Source organism: Oncorhynchus mykiss, chromosome 10 (assembly GCF_013265735.2).
Source record: "Oncorhynchus mykiss isolate Arlee chromosome 10, USDA_OmykA_1.1, whole genome shotgun sequence".
Lineage (NCBI taxonomy): Eukaryota > Metazoa > Chordata > Actinopteri > Salmoniformes > Salmonidae > Oncorhynchus > Oncorhynchus mykiss.
Window position 1 is genome coordinate 61,746,112 of NC_048574.1, and position 20,111 is coordinate 61,766,222.

At 49.2% G+C, this 20,111-nt stretch overlaps 1 protein-coding gene across 6 annotated transcripts in view; it reads left to right on the top strand.

Moving 5' to 3' along the window:
- Positions 1 to 65: 65 nt before the first annotated feature.
- Positions 66 to 20,111, top strand: part of kdm2aa (lysine (K)-specific demethylase 2Aa) — a 22,127-nt gene continuing 2,081 nt past the window's right edge. The window contains exons 1-20 of one of the 6 annotated variants that reach the window (XR_005034199.1): positions 66 to 252; positions 5,680 to 5,818; positions 6,033 to 6,111; positions 6,250 to 6,296; positions 9,147 to 9,325; positions 9,498 to 9,604; positions 9,765 to 9,858; positions 9,991 to 10,144; positions 10,324 to 10,439; positions 10,595 to 10,721; positions 11,281 to 11,513; positions 11,700 to 11,777; positions 14,933 to 15,184; positions 15,521 to 15,655; positions 16,086 to 16,169; positions 17,061 to 17,093; positions 17,259 to 18,439; positions 19,134 to 19,297; positions 19,468 to 19,804; positions 19,880 to 20,021. Coding sequence is in view for 5 of the 6 variants with exons in the window: in XM_021619305.2 (XP_021474980.2) it covers positions 100 to 252; positions 5,680 to 5,818; positions 6,033 to 6,111; positions 6,250 to 6,296; positions 9,147 to 9,325; positions 9,498 to 9,604; positions 9,765 to 9,858; positions 9,991 to 10,144; positions 10,324 to 10,439; positions 10,595 to 10,721; positions 11,281 to 11,513; positions 11,700 to 11,777; positions 14,933 to 15,184; positions 15,521 to 15,655; positions 16,086 to 16,169; positions 17,061 to 17,093; positions 17,259 to 18,439; positions 19,134 to 19,297; positions 19,468 to 19,614; positions 19,880 to 20,095 (3,718 nt within the window). In the remaining variant the exon portion in view is untranslated. Of the gene's footprint in view, positions 253 to 307; positions 1,656 to 2,956; positions 2,982 to 3,590; positions 3,621 to 3,666; positions 4,535 to 5,679; positions 5,819 to 6,032; positions 6,112 to 6,249; positions 6,297 to 9,146; positions 9,326 to 9,497; positions 9,605 to 9,764; positions 9,859 to 9,990; positions 10,145 to 10,323; positions 10,440 to 10,594; positions 10,722 to 11,280; positions 11,514 to 11,699; positions 11,778 to 14,932; positions 15,185 to 15,520; positions 15,656 to 16,085; positions 16,170 to 17,060; positions 17,094 to 17,258; positions 18,440 to 19,133; positions 19,298 to 19,467; positions 19,805 to 19,879; positions 20,096 to 20,111 lie in introns of those variants that run through there. The other 5 variants (XM_021619305.2, XM_036933570.1, XM_036933573.1 and 2 more) reach the window with 5 other exon arrangements.

Here is a 20,111-nt window from a genome sequence, read left to right on the forward strand (position 1 = left end):
CTGTATATTGTTTAATTGGCAGGACAAATCCTCCAATTGTTGCCATCCACCAAACTGTGGGACCAATAGACAGCCGCTTCCGGATTACAACTGCCATGAATGGGCGGCTTTACTGTAGCAAACCAAGACCAAAGTAGCTACCCAGAAAACGTGTCTCAGCAATGCAAAGCTCCGGGAGTCAAGACACAGCAGAAGCCAGGAGGCAGACTGGCCCCGTCGACCGTCCTTGAACAGGCCTACTCAATCATGGTGGTGTGTAACGGAAATACATTTTAATTTTATGGGTTCATAAGTTATATGGTAGGTCTGGCAATTATTGTAAGGAGGTTGAGTTGGGAAACACGATGTCTGAATTGCGTGGTAGTTCATTGGCTGCTTTATTGACCCTTTTTGTATGTTGACCAATTATTATTCTAATTTGAAGATAGTAGCAAAATGGTTGCCAATTGGAGTTCGATTCGTGAAATAACCCGCAATTTAATTGGTCATTCACGTGTCGGTATCACTTTGTTTTACGTGTGTTCAATCGTTATCGAGAAAATGTATTTCTGAGTGACATAATTACCGACCATTTAGCGCCTCGCCGGCTTTGCTCTCGTTGGACGATGTTATTGTTGTAGGCGGGTCTTGAGAAACTAGTGTTGTTTTGTGAGGAGATGAAAATGGCGGCGGATGGCTGACCGCCGTCTTTATCGGATATTATACATAAAACTGCGATTTAATAAACCAGCGTTCTCTGTCGATTTTAACAGAACGTCATGTCATTTAATATGACCAGGTTTTAAGTATTTTCTAAACTCTTTGGTTGATTGGAGTTTTCCAAAAGACAAAGCGGAAAGTTCCTTTGGAAATAGATTGCTCGCTGTCTGCTGTTGCATTTTAAACTTAACGTTCGTTTTAGTTCAGCGAACAGTTTGTTCAGCATAATACGAAAATGTGTTTAAAATACATGCCGCAAATAACCCAGGACTGGTAACCCCCCTCACCCCCTAAAACTAGCCAGACAAGTGTCTAAATCGTATCATTAGTAAGCTACTCTATAGCTAACGTTAGCTATAACACGCTAACTCTTACATAATGAACCACACTACAATCCCAGATGCAATATTGGCGCTATCAACAAACTAAAGCTTCCTAGCTAATCCCATTCTCTCGGTAGGGTTTTGTTTTGGTGATCGACAACAATGCTTCCCTTTGGTGGGGGATAGCTAGCCAAAGATGCTAGCCTCTACTTTAGTATTTAACTAGCTATGTCCTAGTGGTAATTATCTGCCGTTAGCTGTAAATAACATAACGTTGCAATGTGTAAACGCTCGTACTTTATTTTATACGGTGGTTTTAGTCAAATCAAAATGTATTAACTTGGCTACGTTGCTGACTGTATTTTAGATTTAGTTTGTCAGATTTGAAAGGCTTTTTTAATTATTTTATTTTTTTACCCGCAAGTGACAGTGGACACATATTACACTACTAGAAATAAATACATAAGTTAAGCTACATTTCCAATCACGAGCTAGTTGTAGTGTTCAGCTGCTTGACAGCGCAGTCAGGTACCCACGTGTATCGGCGAACCGCCTACCAAAGCAGTCCACTGTCTCAAGTGACAGTCATAAAACATGGAAGATAAGCGTCGACCAAGATTCAGCAAGCGGCTGGTAAGTAACTAGTTGGCCCAGCGTTATTTCAACGTCTGTAGTAAAAATCCATCGCTAAACGTTACTTTAGACGTTTATGGTGATGAACTATCTGAAATGGCATGGACTACCGCTAGTTACTAACTATAATGAAATTGGCGTAGTATGGACATTTTAATATTTGAGTGTGTTCTAAAACTGTCCATATGGATTGAGATGTTGGAATTATAAAGACAGAGGAAGTGAGTTATGTTACTAGTCTGCGGTTCAATTCCATGACTTGCACCAAGACTTGTACCTCATAGTTTAGGTTATGGGAATAACTCGTGTTTTTCCCCCTAAGTAACTATTTATTTCCGATACCAAATAGCTGAGAAGCTTATGTCTCCGATTTGTCTTGCTTGATGGCATCATGTAGTCTAGAGTGTCGACTGTAACTTGAGAAAGTATGATAAACAAGGCTCTTTGGTCAAAAGTAGTGCCTTATAAATGGAATATGGTGCATTTTTCTAAGACGAGCCAGGTTCATGAGTTCATCGCTTGGGGGTTAAACAGTGCCAGGAGTGTGCATCATGTCACAGTCGCTCCAAAACATTGTAAAAGCAAACAGAGCGGAAGAGTAGTTAAAGAGGACCGGATCAACCATGCCTGGAGGAGTGAACACAGGGTTAGGTTGGGCTGTGGCTGGGATTAGTGTGAGAGCTAGCTAAATCCTTGGAAAGGAATATTGTGTACAATATTTTGTTACATGGTATCTCCCCAATTTCATGGTGTCCAATTGGTAGTAGTTAGTCTTGTCTCATCTCTGCAACTCCCGTACGGACTCGGGAGAGGTGAAGGTCGAGAGCCATGCGTCCTCAGAAACACAACCCAACCACACTGCTTCTTGACACAATGCCCATCCAACTCGGAAGCCAGCCGCACCAGTGTGCACTGCGCCCGGCCTGCCACAGGAGTCGCTAGTGCACGATGGGACAAACCTGAAATACTCTGGGCCAATTGTGCGCCGCCCCACGGGCCTCCCGGTCACGGCCGGCTGCGACAGAGCCTGGACTCTAACCCAGTATCTCTGGTGGCACAGCTAATACTGCAATGCAGTGCCTTAGACCACAGCGCCACCCAGGAGGCTACACGGTACATCTTTTAATTGAGGGTCAGATAAGATTATTGATTGATGTGTTTGAGGTGAGTTCTTTATTTTTCTGCACGTTGAGAGAATTTGAACCTGTTTAGTATGGTGACTAGGGTCTGCAGTCTACCTGACTGTAGAATCTGGATATTTACAGGTGAGGTGAAACAAAAAAAGGCTGTTACTAGGCAACCTGATGTTTATACTGTACAATGGAGGTATGTGTGTGTGTGTTGTGATTTGTTAAAGTTGAGTTTTAAATGATAGTCACGTTTGTAGGAGCAGAAGTAGAACGTGTCTCTCAGAGTAGTAGCCAGGCAGCATCATGCAGAGATAACGTTTTATCAATTATGAATAGGCTGAGATTTAGGCAGTGGTGGTCAGGTCTACATCTCTTAGTCTCTGGTCTGTGAGGGAGTTATTTTTCTTTGCCTGTTCTTTGAGCCATGCATCTCCAGAAGGCATATTGCAATACAACAGTGCCAGTGATGAAACGGGAGAAGAGCGAGAGAAGAGAGGGATGTGTGTGAGTGGAGAGGACACTGTGGCGAGAGCACGCTGTCTGCTCTGTGTGAAGCAAGAGGAGAAGTTACTGGAGAGGCTGGCTGTCTGACTGGCCATGTGAGCAGAAATGCGGAAAACACGGAGATAGATTGGGGGGGGGCACTGCAGAGGCGGAAGAATGACAGAGCTGGATAGACCGCGGGCCTCTTTTTCTCTCTGAAAAGGAGAGGGGGAGTGGAGGATGGTGAACGAAGGAGAGATGCTGCTGCACTACGCCAGGGATGTGAGAAGAAGGGAGGAGGAGGAGGAAGAAAGATAAAGAGAGGAGGAGGGATGGAATGGTGACACTAAAGGTGTGTAGAGTCTCCATCCCACCGGATTCCCCAAGGTGCACTGCAGGAGAGGGAAAGGGCAAGATAAATATGATGGAGAGGATACTGGATTGCTACAGTGAGGGAGGGAGAGAGAACATCTGTAACCCTGCTGGTACTGGCTCCGAGACCCACCGTCTCTTGGCGACGATCTTTGATAATAAACATGGACTTTTTAAACTTAACGTCTGTCGTGTGCCCTTACCCACTCTAGTTGCTCAGGCGTCGTGGCGCAATTGTGCTGCTCCGGGTCGTCTATTGTTTCTTGAGTAGCTGAGTGAGTGAGCGGCCAGGAGACCCAGGATGTGATCTAGACCGGAGGAGCTGGCTGTCCGTCGTTCCCCAGCCAAGGCGTCTCCCAGATGGATCCACTCCCTCCCGCTCCCATGTCCCTGGCATGGTGCTCCAATCCAGACTGTTTCTCTCTCTAGAGTCTGTTGTCACACAAGCAGAATTCCAGCCTTGGGAATACTAGGTGGAGCTGGTAACTGCGGTGTGCGTGACCAGCAGCTGGTCTGTGTGATGTCTCAGTTAAAGGTTGTTGGTTCCGCCGGGTGCTGTAGCAACGTAGTGCGTCACTGAGAGACGGTATGCTTGTGTCTCAAATGGCACCCTACACAGTGCACTATCTAGAGAGCCATTTGGTACGCGCAGCCACTCCACTGTACTGGGCAGCGGCCCAGGGGAGCACAGACCCGACTGGCGCACTGCGTTACACCACTCGCTGCAATGCCGTTGTGTCCTTCTCCTATACCAAACCACCTGAATGGAACAAAGATCTCTCGTCAACCCTGGCTTACAGATGGATAATGGATTTTGAATTTACTGGGACAGGGTTGTCTTCTTGAAGGGCTGGGCCACCCGGAGCCAAGGAGGATTGCAGTGAGATGTTGGAGGTAGGGCTGGTACTGGTGCCTCATTCTGCATCTCATGGCACTGATTTGGCTGCTACAGCGTTGGATACTAGTGCTGTTTAATGTCTCGCTGTATAGTGTCATTGGCTTGTGGCTGACTGGTGGACAGTACAGTGAGGTTGTTTCACATTGTGTGGTGTTTGCAAGGAGGCGTGTGTGTGTGTTCAGGGCTGGCTGAGGATATTTTAGAGGTGTGTGAGACGGGCGGAGAGAGTGCATTCTCAGACACCTCTTATTGTTGTCCCTGAGCTCTGGGCTGCTGGACCCCCTCCCTGGGTCAGCTGGTGCATTGCTATGGCAACCCTGGTCCACTCCCTGGTCCACTTTGTGTAGCTGTTAGCGATCGTGCTAATGATAACCGTCAGCTGGTAGACGGAAAGGCTTTCCCAAAAAACTTTCTCAGTTAAATGTTGTCTAAAAAGTAGCCTCTGCCTTTCTGGTGGAATGATATCATTATTATTTGCATCAATCCAATGGCCATTTGTTTTGCAAACTCTGAAATCACATGAGCGCTACACCACCATCAATGAAGCATCAAGCCTCCAGTTGACAGATAGAGCTGGTGAATAAGTAGTGGGGATGGGGGACAATATTGAGCAGGGGGAATGGAAGCACTGGGTAAAAAGGTCTACAGGTACCCCCCCTCTTCCTCTTTATCCCCCCCATCCCTGAGAGAAGGGAAAGTCAGTGTGAGGGAGATTAATGATAGGCTACATTAGAGAGAATTGATACCCTGGCCTGAACATTGATGTATTGTGTGTTCTGTGTTGATATGGGTTTGTGTGGGTATGTTCTTTCCTCCTTGCCCCAGTGTGTGTTGTAATACAGAGACTTTTTGTAGGAGGGAGGAGCAGTTAATGTACTGTGTGTGGGAGCGTTGTTTACACAGCCAAACGCTGCGGTCGTTAAGTAGCATTACATGTTACTGAAATACCTTAAAGAACCTGGGAGAAGTATTAAACCTAACTATTACAGAAATACTGTAAATACCCTAAAATAGTGCGATGGGATTTGAAGGGTATACAGCTGCTGAACACATTGAGGTAAATATGTTATTTAATCCTTTTCCTTCTTCCTCCTCACATTCCTCATCCCTATTCCCTCTTCCTCTTTCCCCCTCTCTCCAGCGGTCGGGCACGCGGCGGCGCTACCATGACGATGGTATCTCGGACGACGAGATCGAGGGGAAGAGGACCTTTGACCTGGAGGAGAAGCTGACGAGCGAGAGGTTCACCTCGGACAGGGTCAAACGCATGGAGGGGAAAGGTCAGCGTTGGGTGTCATTGCAGTAGAATGACGGAGGGTTTGAGACATTGTCTGTGTCTGAAATTGCACCCTATTCCCTATATGAAATGCACTTCTGACAGTAGTAGTGCACTATAGGGAAGGGAATAGGGTCTCATTTGGGCGTTGCGTACCAACTTGAGTAGCTTTGAGGATTCCTGTTTAGTTTATGGCTTATTGTGGTTTGTTTTTCCAGACCTCACGTTTGAGTACATCCAAAGAGGTGGGTTGAGGGACCCGATCATCTTTGAGAAGCCAGACGGACTGGGCATCAAGTACGTCCTGCTTTCCCCCCTCAACTCTGTTGGAAACACATTCACTGTATTCTCTCTGGGGCGATTAGAATAGCTGAACTTGCGTTGAGTTTATAAGTCTGAGTGACATGTAACCCTGGTTTGTCGTGCTCTCTAAAGGATGCCAGATCCAGACTTCAGTGTGAACGACGTCAAGATATTTGTCGGTAAGATTCCCTCCTCCTCCAGTGCTTCTATCCAAACATGCCTTTTCCAGTTCCTCTCCTTAACCCACTTCACTCTATTTCTCTTTCTCCATCATAACACTCCCTCATTTACATCTCCTTTACTTCTCTCCTTTCCTCGCTCGCATTGTTAACACCACAGTCGACCAAACAAGCCCTGCAGGCTCCAGTTTGATCTGATCTTGACCGTATTGCCCGGTGATATGAAGTGCTGCAAAGAAGGACCTAGAAAAGCTGCAGCTGGCCCAGAACAGAGCTGCAAGTGTTGCCCTTCAATGCACACAAGAGGGCTAATGTCAACAGTATGCATGTCAGTCTCTCTTGGCTCAAAGTACAGGAGAGGTTTGACTGCATCAATTCTTGTTTTTCTGAGAAATATTGTGTTAATTTCCAAATAGTCTGTATAATCAAGTTACAAATAGCTCTGATAGGCATGCTTACCCACCAGACATGCCACCAGGGCTTCACAGTCCCCAAATCAAGAACGGATTCAAGGCAACACACAGTATTCTATAGAGCCGCTATCACATGGAACACCCTTCCATCTCAAATGACTCAAGCAAACCGCAAAAAATGAGCTTCAAAACAACACCTCACAGAACATTGCCTCTCCCCATCTGACCAAATTAACTGATAGCCATTATGTACAGGGCATTCAAAGTATTCAGACCCCTTCACTTTTTCCACATTTTGTCATGTTACAGCCTTATTCTAAAATGGATTAAACTATTATGTTTTTTTTATCAATCTAAACACAATACCCCATATTTACAAAGCAAAAACAGGTTTTTGGACATTTTTGCAAAAAACAAAGCAAACAAACAAAAATATATACATTCAGACCCTTTACTCAGTACTTTGTTGAAGCACCTTTGGCAGCGTTTACAGCCTCTAGTCTTCTTGGGTATGATGCTACAAGCTTGGCACACCTGTATTTGGGGAGTTTCTCCCATTCTTCTCTACAGATCCTCTCAAGCTCTGTCAGGTTGGATGGGGAGCGTCTCTGCACAGCTTTTTTCAAGTCTCTCCAGAGATGTTCTGGGTCACTCAAGGACATTCAGAGACTTGTCCTGAAGCCACTCTTGCGTTGTCTTGGTTGTGTGTTTAGGGTCGTTGTCCTGTTGGAAGGTGAACCTTCGCCCCAGTCTGAGGACCTGAGCACTCTGTAGCAGGTTTTCATCAAGGATCTCTCTGGCCTCCCGGGTGGCGCAGTGGTTAAGGGCCACCAGAGACTCAGGGTTCGCGCCCAGGCTCTGTCGCAACTGGCTGCGACCGGGATGTCCGTGGGGCGACACACAATTGGCCTAGCGTTGTCCGGGTTAGGGAGGGTTTGGCCGGTAGGAATATCCTTGTCTCATTGCGCACCAGCGACTCCTGTGGCGAGCCGGGCGCAGTGCACGCTAACCAAGGTCGCCAGGTGCACGGTGTTTCCTCCGACACATTGGTGCGGCTGGCTTACGGGTTGGATGCGCGCTGTTAAGAAGCAGTGTGGCTTGGTTGGGTTGTGTATCGGAGGACGCATGACTTTCGACCTTCGTCTCTCCCGAGCCCTTATGGGAGTTGTAGCGATGAGACAAGATAGTAGCTACTAACAATTGGATACCACGAAATTGGGGAGAAAAAGGGGGTAAATATTGGAAATATATATATTTTTTAAGACCTCTCTGTACTTTGCTCATCTTTGCCTTGATCCTGACCAGTCTCCCAGTCCCTGCCTGCCGCTGAAAAACATCCCCACAGCATGATGCTGTCACCACCATGCTTCACTGTAGGGATGGTGCCAGGTTTCCCCCAGACGTGACACTTGGCATTCAGGCCAAAGAGTTCAATCTTGGTTTCATCAGACCAGAGAATCTTATTTCTCATGGTCTGAGAGTCCTTTAGGTGCCGTGCCCTTTGGCAAACTCCAAGCTGGCTTGTCATGTGCCTTTTACTGAGGAGTGGTTTCCATCTGGCCACTCTACCATAAAGGCCTGATTTGGTGGAGTGGTGCAGAGATGGTTGCCCTTCTGGAAGGTTCTCCCATCTCCACAGAGGAATTCTGGAGCTCTTTCAGAGTGACCATCAGGTTCTTGGTCACCTCTTGGTCACCTCCCTTGGTTAGTTGGCCGGGTGGCCAGCTCTAGGAAGAGTCTTGGTGGTTCCAAACTTCTTCCATTTAAGAATGGAAGAGGCCAGTGTGTTCTTGAGGACCTGCAATGCTGCAGTAATGTTTTGGTACCCTTCCCCAGATCTGTGCCTTGACGCAATCCTGTCTCGGAGCTCTACAGATAATTATTTCAACCTCTTGGCTTGATTTTTGCTCTGACATGCTGTGTCAATTGTGGGACCTTTCCAAATTAATGCAATTAATGGAATTTACCACAGGTGGAATCCAATCAGGTTGTAGAAACATCTCAAAGATGATCAATGGAAAATTAAAAAACAGTTTTTGCTTACCATTATGGAGTATTGTGTGTAGATTGAGATTTGTATTTATTTAATCCATTTTAGAATAAGGCTGTAATGTAACAAAATGTGGAAAAGGGCAGCGTGCCTGAATACTTTTCGAATGCACCGTACATATAATGATGTGTGGGTAACTGTCAGGACCTTTTTTTTTGTTCCCATTTTAATTGGTGTGGTTCAGTCCTTGAGCTGTTCTTGTCTTGATGTTCTTATGTCATGTTTCATGTTCTGGAAGAGTAGCTTCTGCTTCAGCAACAGTTAATGGGGATCCCAATAGAACACCAAATACTCTCTTACCTTCCCTTTTCTGTCTCTCTCCTTTGTTCCTCCCTCACCGTATCACCTCTCTGTCTGTACCCCTCTCCCCTTCCTTGTCTCCCCTAGGCAGCAGGCGTATGATGGATGTGATGGATGTCAGTACTCAGAAGGGTATAGAGATGTCTATGGCCCAGTGGAGACGTTACTACGAGACGCCCCCCTCCCAGAGGGACAAACTCTACAACGTCATCAGCCTGGAGTTTAGCCACACCAAGCTGGAGAACCTGGTCCAGAGGCCTGCATCGGTCAGTCTGACATACATACATACATACATACATACATACATACACGCTCACACACCAAGCTGACCGACCTGGTCCGGAGGCCCATGTTGGTCAGTCTGAGACGCGCGCGGACACACATATCGGCACACACACCCTCCTGTCTGTTCTTACCGCCTCCTTTGTATCCTATCAGGTGGACATCATAGACTGGGTGGACAACATGTGGCCTCGGCACCTGAAGGAGAGACAGAGAGACTCCACCAACTCCATCACAGACATGCAGTACCCCAAAGTGCAGAAGTAAGGCTCATCTGTGTCCCAAATTGCACCCTATATAGTGCACAACCTGACCATGGTCCGTAGGCCCCGTCAACGCCATCACAGATATGCAGTACCCCGAAGTGCGACCCTCTCCCTCAACTGCATTCTCCTTCCCTCTTTCTCTCCTCCTCTGTTCCAGGTACTGTCTAATGAGTGTGCAGGGCTGCTACACAGACTTCCACATAGACTTCGGCGGTTCCTCGGTCTGGTACCACATACTGCGGGGAGGCAAGGTAACAACAGACTACTTGATCTTACAATGTTCGACTCGGACACGAGTCTCGACCCGTTCTATTTGGGACTCGAATAAGAGTGACTCTGGTGTCCTCTCACTTCTTACCTCTTGAGCGCTTACTTCCTGTCAGGTGTTCTGGCTGATCCCGCCCACGCCTCAGAACCTGGAGCTGTATGAGGACTGGGTGTTGTCGGGGAAACAGGGAGACATCTTCCTGGGAGACAAGGCCCAGGACTGTCAGAGGATCGAGCTGAAGCAGGGCTATACCTTCATGATCCCCTCAGGTACCCACTTAATATGTTGTGAAATTTGGTGTGAATGGATTGTAGAACTGCCTTCATTTCGCTGGACTCCAGGAAGAGTAGCTAATGGGGATCCATAATAAATACACACACACAGATATTTAACCGTTTAAACTTAGTGTTCCTGTTTCTAATGTTTACCTTTGTTTGTGTCCTGTCAGGTTGGATCCACGCGGTCTACACACCAGTGGACACCCTGGTGTTTGGGGGAAACTTCCTCCATAGCTTCAACATCCCCATGCAACTCAACATCTACAGCATCGAGGACAGGACACGGGTGGGAGACATACACACACACACACTCTCTCTTTCATCTCTTTCTCCTAAATGTACTGAATCTTTTTTTGTTCCTGAGCACTCGTAGAAGAGACGTTCCAATGTATGTAGTGGAAGTTACTAATAAATTGAAAGTTGAACTTGGTGTCTCTGCAGGTACCAGCTAAGTTCCGTTACCCGTTCTATTATGAGATGTGTTGGTACGTGCTGGAGAGATACCTCTTCAGTCTGACCAACACCTCCTACCTCACGCCTGACTTCCAGAAACACTCCCTGGGCATCGGTCAGTGCCAACAACACTACCCTCTATCACTACCCCCTCTTTGTCTCTGTCTCTCTGTTCTCTCACCCCACCCCTCTGTTTCTGTTCTCTCACCCCACCCCTCTGTTTCTCTGTTCTCTCACCCCACCCCTCTGTTTCTGTTCTCTCACCCCATCTCTCTGTTTCTCTGTTCTCTCACCCCACCCCTCTGTTTCTCTGTTCTCTCACCCCACCCCTCTGTTTCTCTGTTCTCTCACCCCACCCCTCTGTTTCTCTGTTCTCTCACCCCACCCCTCTGTTTCTCTGTTCTCTCACCCCACCCCTCTGTTTCTCTGTTCTCTCACCCCACCCCTCTGTTTCTCTGTTCTCTCTCTCTACACTCCACCTCTATTATTTCAGCAGGCAGCTCAGCACTTCTCTAACCAGCATTACTCTATATTAGGTGGTTACGTTTGAATGACAGCACGAGATCTATAACTTGAGATGTGCGTTCTCTGTATTTCGTTAGATTACAAACCCTGCATTTTCTTTTCTCTTTCCAACTCCCCCTCTTAATCTCTCCGCCCCTCCCTCCCACCAGGTCTTACCAGAGACCCCTCCACCTGTGAGTCAGTCAACGGGCACACCCAGGAGGAGGATGAAGAGGAGGCTCCCCCGACCCGGGGCTCTAAGCCCGGGGTGAAGGTTCACCTCACGCCCTTTGAGCTGGAGGGGCTGTGGAACCTGCTGGGGAAGCTGGAGTCGTTGCCCTCACAGAAGAACTGTGTCCCGGCAGGCATACACGATGCTCCCGCTCTGCTGCACGACATCCGGGTGAGGGAGGGAGGGAGGGAGGGAGGGATGGATGTGTGTGTCTGACAGAATGAAATATCCTCATATCAAAGTGGATACGCATGACTGACTAAGTCACTGTGGATAAAACCGTCTGCTAAATGGGGTATATTATAACGGTTTTGTGTGTGTGTTTTCATGTACCAACCTTCTCTTGTCCTCTGTAAGGCCCTGCTGAAGGAGCACGCTAATGACATCCCCAAACTGTCCTACACTGGCAAGCCCATCGTCAAGTGGCCCAAGAGGGTGAGGAGGAGACACACCGCATTCAGTCACATTGGCCCTTCACACTCCTACCCATATACGGGATCAGATTGGCCCTTCACACTCCTACCCATATACGGGATCAGATTGGCCCTTCACACTCCTACCCATATACGGGATCAGATTGGCCCTTCACACTCCTACCCATATACGGGATCAGATTGGCCCTTCACACTCCTAACCATATACGGGATCAGATTGGCCCTTCACACTCCTACCCATATACGGGATCAGATTGGCCCTTCACACTCCTAACCATATACGGGATCAGATTGGCCCTTCACACTCCTACCCATATACGGGATCAGATTGGCCCTTCACACTCCTACCCATATACGGGATCAGATTGGCCCTTCACACTCCTACCCATATACGGGATCAGATTGGCCCTTCACACTCCTACCCATATACGGGATCAGATTGGCCCTTCACACTCCTACCCATATACGGGATCAGATTGGCCCTTCACACTCCTACCCATATACGGGATCAGATTGGCCCTTCACACTCCTACCCATATACGGGATCAGATTGGCCCTTCACACTCCTACCCATATACGGGATCAGATTGGCCCTTCACACTCCTACCCATATACGGGATCAGATTGGCCCTTCACACTCCTAACCATATACGGGATCAGATTGGCCCTTCACACTCCTACCCATATACGGGATCAGATTGGCCCTTCACACTCCTACCCATATACGGGATCAGATTGGCCCTTCACACTCCTACCCATATACGGGATCAGATTGGCCCTTCACACTCCTAACCATATACGGGATCAGATTGGCCCTTCACACTCCTACCCATATACGGGATCAGATTGGCCCTTCACACTCCTAACCATATACGGGATCAGATTGGCCCTTCACACTCCTACCCATATACGGGATCAGATTGGCCCTTCACACTCCTACCCATATACGGGATCAGATTGGCCCTTCACACTCCTACCCATATACGGGATCAGATTGGCCCTTCACACTCCTACCCATATACGGGATCAGATTGGCCCTTCACACTCCTACCCATATACGGGATCAGATTGGCCCTTCACACTCCTACCCATATACGGGATCAGATTGGCCCTTCACACTCCTACCCATATACGGGATCAGATTGGCCCTTCACACTCCTACCCATATACGGGATCAGATTGGCCCTTCACACTCCTACCCATATACGGGATCAGATTGGCCCTTCACACTCCTACCCATATACGGGATCAGATTGGCCCTTCACACTCCTACCCATATACGGGATCAGATTGGCCCTTCACACTCCTACCCATATACGGGATCAGATTGGCCCTTCACACTCCTACCCATATACGGGATCAGATTGGCCCTTCACACTCCTACCCATATACGGGATCAGATTGGCCCTTCACACTCCTACCCATATACGGGATCAGATTGGCCCTTCACACTCCTACCCATATACGGGATCAGATTGGCCCTTCACACTCCTACCCATATACGGGATCAGATTGGCCCTTCACACTCCTACCAATATACGGGATCAGATTGGCCCTTCACACTCCTACCCATATACGGGATCAGATTGGCCCTTCACACTCCTACCAATATACGGGATCAGATTGGCCCTTCACACTCCTACCCATATACGGGATCAGATTGGCCCTTCACACTCCTACCCATATACGGGATCAGATTGGCAGGTTTGGACGGCAATAAGTGTTAAGTTCATGTTTTAATTATCCCCATGTTTCTGTGATTACGGGGCTATCACTCAGTCAGAGTGCGCCTGCGCAGGGAGTCTGGTTGTTGATGGACCTAGCCTTGAGTGTAATGGCTACCTGGTAGTGTGTTCATACGGTATAGTAAACTTTGTTCAACCGGAACCTTGTCGTTGTGTCATTTTGCGTTAACAAGAAGTGCCTTAATTGGGACTCAGTGGCTGTACAGTAACCTGATGTATCTGACGTCGGAGCTCAGTCTGTCTGCTTCACAGCGCTGGATGGGTTTTTGACTGACAGCCGTTTTCTGAACTTGAGCACCACACGCGACAAGAAGATGCCCCTCGTCCCTCCCGCTAATTGGGCCACCTTTTGCATGTTTTTTTGTTGATGTCTGACTGGGGGGAAATGCTGTAAAGGACTCTGTATTTTGAACGATGGAAAGGTTGGGGATGACAACAAATACCGCTTTGATGTCGTACAAGCAAGATTTCCGCATGGTAAAACTCCTGTCGACACAGTGACAACGTCACAAGGGGACACGGTGGCATACCCTGTTCTGAACAGAATGAGCCTGTTTGTTTGTTTGTTGTGGAATTTGTTTTGCCGCCGAACACACACTCTTGACTCTGTTCTATGCTCACCAAAATTCCAATCTGTTTCTCTGAAAAGTCCTGTGAAAGTCTACCGATGTAAGATCGTATTTTAGAGCGTAGCGAGTCGTGTTGGAAATAGAACACGCTTTCAAATGATGCCCACCTGACCCAGACTGCGGTTTCTAATTGAGATGTTTTTGGTTAGCGTGAACCACAACAGTAATCGTGTGACGGCGCCCGGTGCAGGGCTGTGTTCCCGAACGAATCAACTACAAGTCCGCTTGCTCTAGTTCCTCAACGGCACAACTAGGAGAGCTCAAAAAATTTAAAAAAAAATATATATATATAGTTGAAGACTCTTCACATAAAAGTGCATTGAAATTCATGTTTTTATAATGTTCCTTAAAGTATCCAGATTACAGTAAACGTGAAATCAAGTTTAAATGTTTGGATTCCATCTTGTGTCAGGTGAACTGTTGTCCTCAACTTTGGTTGAATCATTTTCCCATCATGTTCAAACTGTTGCTTTGAATAGTTGTTCTGTAAGAAACCTGTAGCCCTGTCCATATAGGCCTGTCCCCACAAGTGTTACACACATACTGTACATTGTCATAAGACAGAGTGCAAGTCATGCCACATTCTTAGACTGCTACATACCTCTCTTTAAATCCATGTACTTTTCTGACTCTTAAATCCACAGAGGGATGCTTTTCCAGACAGATTAAGCCCAGTGCTGGACTGTTGCCTTCGTCTCCCCCCATTGATTTAATTTTTTAAAACATTTTTTAAAACTTTGAATTCACCTTTATCCCAATAATTCTCGTCCCCACCTTTCCAGCCGTCGTGGTACCAGCCCCCTCCCCCTCCTCCCCCGGTGGCTCGTCCCAAGCTGTCTGCCACGGTGGTGACCCCGCGACCCCAGAAGCCCGCCTCCTCCATGTCCGTGCTGCGGCGGCGGCGCGTGCGGTGTAAGCGCTGCGAGGCGTGTGTCAGGACGGAGTGCGGGGACTGTAACTTCTGCAGGGACATGAAGAAGTTCGGCGGGCCGGGGAAACTCAAACAGACCTGCGTGCTCCGACAGTGTCTGGCGGTGAGAGCGAGCGTCTGTGTGTGAGAGCGAGCGTCTGTGTGTGAGAGCGAGTAGGATGGTGTGTGAGCGAGCGAGTGGTTTATGTGTGTGTGTGAGAGCGAGTGGGGGGGAGGGCATGTGTGGGTTTGGATGTGTGAGATGTTTCACCCGAACAGTAGAAGCATTGTCACTGTCTCCCTCTCTTTGCTAGCTGTGTGTATCACTTACTGCTTGCCTTTGATGCCTGGGTCCTTACTGTATCTCTTCTTCCCAGCTAGTATAGTGTGTGTGTTTGAGTCATTGTGACAGAATATACTGGTCTGTCAGTATATTAACTCCTCCCTTTCTCTCCCCCAGCCGGGTCTGCCCCTGTCAGTGGTGTGTGAGATCTGTGCAGAGGGGAACCAGGAGGGAGGAGAGGGGCCAGTCTTCGCCCTCACCCTCATGGAGTGTTCCAACTGTGCCCAGATAGCCCACCCCGCCTGCCTCAAGGTAACCCCGACACTCTCCTCAAACTATACCCTACCTTCAAGTTTCAGCTTGATTTGCCATATGTAATAAATGCATGTTTGAAATCTTACTCACCAGAGCTCTCGCAATCAAATCGGCATTAAAACACACATGACATCACTTTTTGTTGTCTGACATCAGTACAGATGGAGGTTAAACTCTCCCTCTATCTCGCTCTGTTGGTTCTCAAGCAAAATGCTCTACACTTCTCTGACCACCTCTGTCTCTCTCCCTCCACCTCTGTCTCTCTCCCTCCACCTCTGTCTCTCTCCCTCCACCTCTGTCTCTCTCCCTCCACCTCTGTCTCTCTCCCTCCACCTTTGTCTCTCTCCCTCCACCTTTGTCTCTCTCCCTCCACCTCTGTCTCTCTCCCTCCACCTCTGTCTCTCTCCCTCCACCTCTGTCTCTCTAGGTAACAGGGGATGGTGTGGTGAATACAGATCTGCCCAGCTGCTGGGAGTGTCCCAAATGTGTTCTGGGAATCACCGACACTGAGGTAGACCCTCCTCTATCTACACACACAAACACACACACTGTGTCCCGGCTAGCTAACGGCCGTGACTCTCTCCCTGTGCTGTGTGTCAGTCTTCGGGCACCGATGATGATGACAGTGGGGCGTCCGTTGGCCTCGGCGCTGGCGTGAGCCCCCTCTCCGCTGGCGTGAGCCCCCTCTCCGCCACCGCCCTCTCCTCCACCCAGGGGCCTCTAGGGGTCTCCATGGAGCCAGGTTCTGCTCCTGGGTTGGGGGACGAGGGCTGGGGCAGGGCGATACTGCTATACCCAGGGCTGGTTCCCAAACCCCCCTCCTCCTCCTGGTTCTCCGAGGCGCCCCTTCCCTCCCCTGGGCAGCTACTACTAGAGCAGCACGGCCTCAAGCGGGCGGGGAGATGGGCAAGCGGGCGTAGGAAGAGGGTGAGAGGCCTACCGCCGCCACCGTCCTCCCCCCCCCGCCCGTTACATCATCACTCGCCTATCACTGCTCTGACTGACGAGGGGAGGGGCTGGGGTAAACGTGGGGCTTTGGGCTCCACAAGTACTGTCTGAATGTAGAACCCTTTGCTTTAGAGTTGATATCAGATACTTTATCTGTGCTGGTTTTCAGCTTGCCTGGCTTAATGGACCAATAGAAAAGTCTGGCACTCCAGGCAGACTCAAGACTTCAACTATTTGAACCTAGGTCTAGTCCATGTATTTGTGAGACGGTATTTGTGGAGCAGAAAGTGTTTGTAGCCTGAACGAAAGCCCAGTGCATGTGGAGGTTGAGCGAGAGAATGTGAATGTGCTTGTCTGTCTTCAGTGCAGCAGGCATTATGTCAACAGAAAGGTTGCAGTATTCAATGAACAGTGCATTTCTGTTGCATTGATGTTTTTCTTTTTTTGATTTCAGGTGAAGGAGGACAAGAATAAAATGTTACACGCAGTAAGTATGGCAGCCAATAAAAATGTGTTCAATTAAACTGAAGACAGTTTTTCACCCTTTCCCTAAAGGATACTTCGCTCCCTCCCTCTCTTCTTTCATCTCTCCTTTCCTCGCTCCTTTCCTCTGCCCTCTTTCATTTTCTCCTTTCCTACTCCTTCCTTCCAGAAACGCAAGTCTTCTTCGTATCTCGACGGCCGCATCGCCAAGATCTACCGTCGCCGTGGTCACAGCCGAGACGACGACGACGACTCGGGCAGCGATGATGATGATGATGATAATGATGAAGGCTCCAGGGGCGGAGGAGGAGGCGCGGGACAGAAGATGTCCGGGCCACGCCCTCGCGGCAGTGGCTCCGCCTCTCGGAGAGGCTATGGGACTGGGAGGCGGGGCATTTGGAGAGGCTCCTCCCACATAGGGGCAGGCCGCGGGAGTGGGCTTGCCCCTCACTCCTCCCTGAAGATGAGGCGCGGCAGAGGAGGGCTGGGGGCGGGCCGAGGGGATAGAGAGGGGGGGCGTAGGGAGAGGGGCGGGAGAGTGCGCCTCCGGGGAGGCACCAGGATGCAGAGGCGCAGGGACGAGTCAGAGGATGACGATGATGATGACGAGGAAGATGACGACAGCGAGGAAGATCGGCAGCATCACCACCGGCAACGCCGCAGGCGGAGGAGAACGGACGACGAGGAAGACGACGACGATGATGAAGACGATGATGAGGAAGACAGCTCGGCCCGGGACCTGGAGGATGAGGACATGGCGGATGAAGATGAGGATGAGGAAGACGATGAGAACAGGTCAGACTCTGAACCAGAGCCTCCCGTCCTCCTGGTGTCTGACCTTAACGACGACCTCCTAAACGGCTCATACCTGACAGTGACCCTACAGCGCCCCCCCAGGGCCAAACGCCACCCCGGCTCCATCGTGCCCAAGCTGGAGGCCGCCATGTCTCCCAGAACCCACGGCGGCGGTCCAGGTTACGTCCAGCATAAAACTCTCGGGAAGACGCGGCACAAAAACGGCATGGTCGCCGCCGGCAACGGCCTGGCCCAACCCGCTAAGAATCCAGTCGGCCGGCCGCCTCGTCACCGTATCAACAATCCCCACGGCGACACAACAGACAGGGAAAGAGAGAGGGACACTGCCTCTCATTCCTACTCTGACTCCTCGGCCTCCCCCACCCCTCCTCCCCACTCCTCCCACTCTCCTTCCTCGCTCCTGTCGCTTCCCTCCTTTAAGGATGTAGGAAACGAGAAAGGAGGGGAGAAGGAGGTGTGGGTGGCGGTGTTCCGTTACCTGAGCCGAGCCGAGCTGGCTAGCTGTATGGCTGTCTGTAAGGCCTGGTACAAATGGTGAGTCACACAATGTCTGTCTGTCTTATTAGATTCCAATTCACAGCCATAAGTTAGTGATTGGGGGGGGAAATCTACACAGTTGCATAATGGGATATTATTTTTGGCGAAATATAGTATTAACAATATCGCAATATTTTCTGCTAGTTTGCTTGTTCTCCATCTTTTTAAAAATGGAGCCAATTTGTTTTCAGCACTTATTTCCATGACTGATCCAAACTGGTTTCTCATGGCTCTGTTCAACAGACATCTATCTATATGGTGAGCAATATGTTTGGAACATCCAATCGCGTTACTTATAGAATCGCAATCCATATCGTATCGGCACCTAAGTATCGCGATCATATCGTAAGGTCCCTGGCAATTACCAGCCCTGCTTATTGTTTCTATAGACAAAGGAGTTTATTTCCTGTTTCTGGTTCAACGCAGCTTTAGGATATTTTCTTCCTTTTTAAAATGGCACATGACACTCTCCTCAGTCTGTGGACCAAAGGGCATTTTCTGTGGGGCTTCTCCACGACGCGTGTGGTTTTTACACCAGCGACAGGAGACAATCATGTCAGTTTTAATGGATGAAAAATACTAAAGCTGCGTTGAAACAGAACCAGGAAACCTCCTTTTTATCTGACATCCTCATCCTAACTATCCTCGTTTCTGTACCCCTCTCCTCCCTCCCTCTCCCTCCTCTCTGTAGGAGTTGTGACAAGCGTCTGTGGAGTGGTGTGGATGTATCGCGGTGTCCCTCCCTCTCCTCCCAGGCCGTGCAGGGCATCATCAAACGCCAGCCCACCTCGCTGGACCTTTCCTGGACCCCCGTGTCCAAGAAACAGATCACCCTGCTCATACACCGCCTGCCAGGTAGGACACACACACACACATACATACATACATATATATATATATATATATATATAGCTACTGCACAGACACACCAACAGTCTACACACACACACCTTACCATCACAAGTTGAATTAAAATCTTCTCCATCCTCTCTCTCTACCCCCCCCACCCCCGTCTCTTCTCTCAGGCCTGAAGGAGTTGATGATAGCAGGTTGCTCCTGGTCGTCCATGTCAGCCCTGTCCACCCCCAGCCTGCCGTGCCTCCGTACCCTGGACCTGCGCTGGGCAGAGGGCGTCAAAGACACCCAGATCAGGGACCTGGTCATACCACCAGGTCACTCGTCAATACTGACAGACTAACAGGGGTGTTGGGAGTTAAACCTCTCTCCTTTTCCTACAGGCCGTTATGACTGCAGCAGGCCACTGGTGCCGTGTGTGTTTGACTATAGTAGTTTGAGGAATTATGTAGCTGCTTCACCTCCCCTATGATGAATGAATCTAGCGTTTTTAGGTGGTTGGGTTTGGTGAGTAAGTATTTTATATTGAATGGGGTGGGTGTGTGACGGTACTGAACGCATCTAACCCCTCTCTCCCTGAAGGTTGTGACAGTCGGTCTCGGCTGCGTGGCTGTGTGGCGCTGCGTCTAGCCGGCCTGGACATCAGTGACTCCACCCTGAGGCTGATTCTCCGTCACATGCCCCTGCTAGAGCGGCTGGACCTGGCCCACTGCAGGGACCTCACGGACCAATCCATCTGCCTGCTCACCGCCGCCGGCACAAACACACGCAACACGCTCACGGAGATCAACCTCGCAGGTAGGCACGCACACCC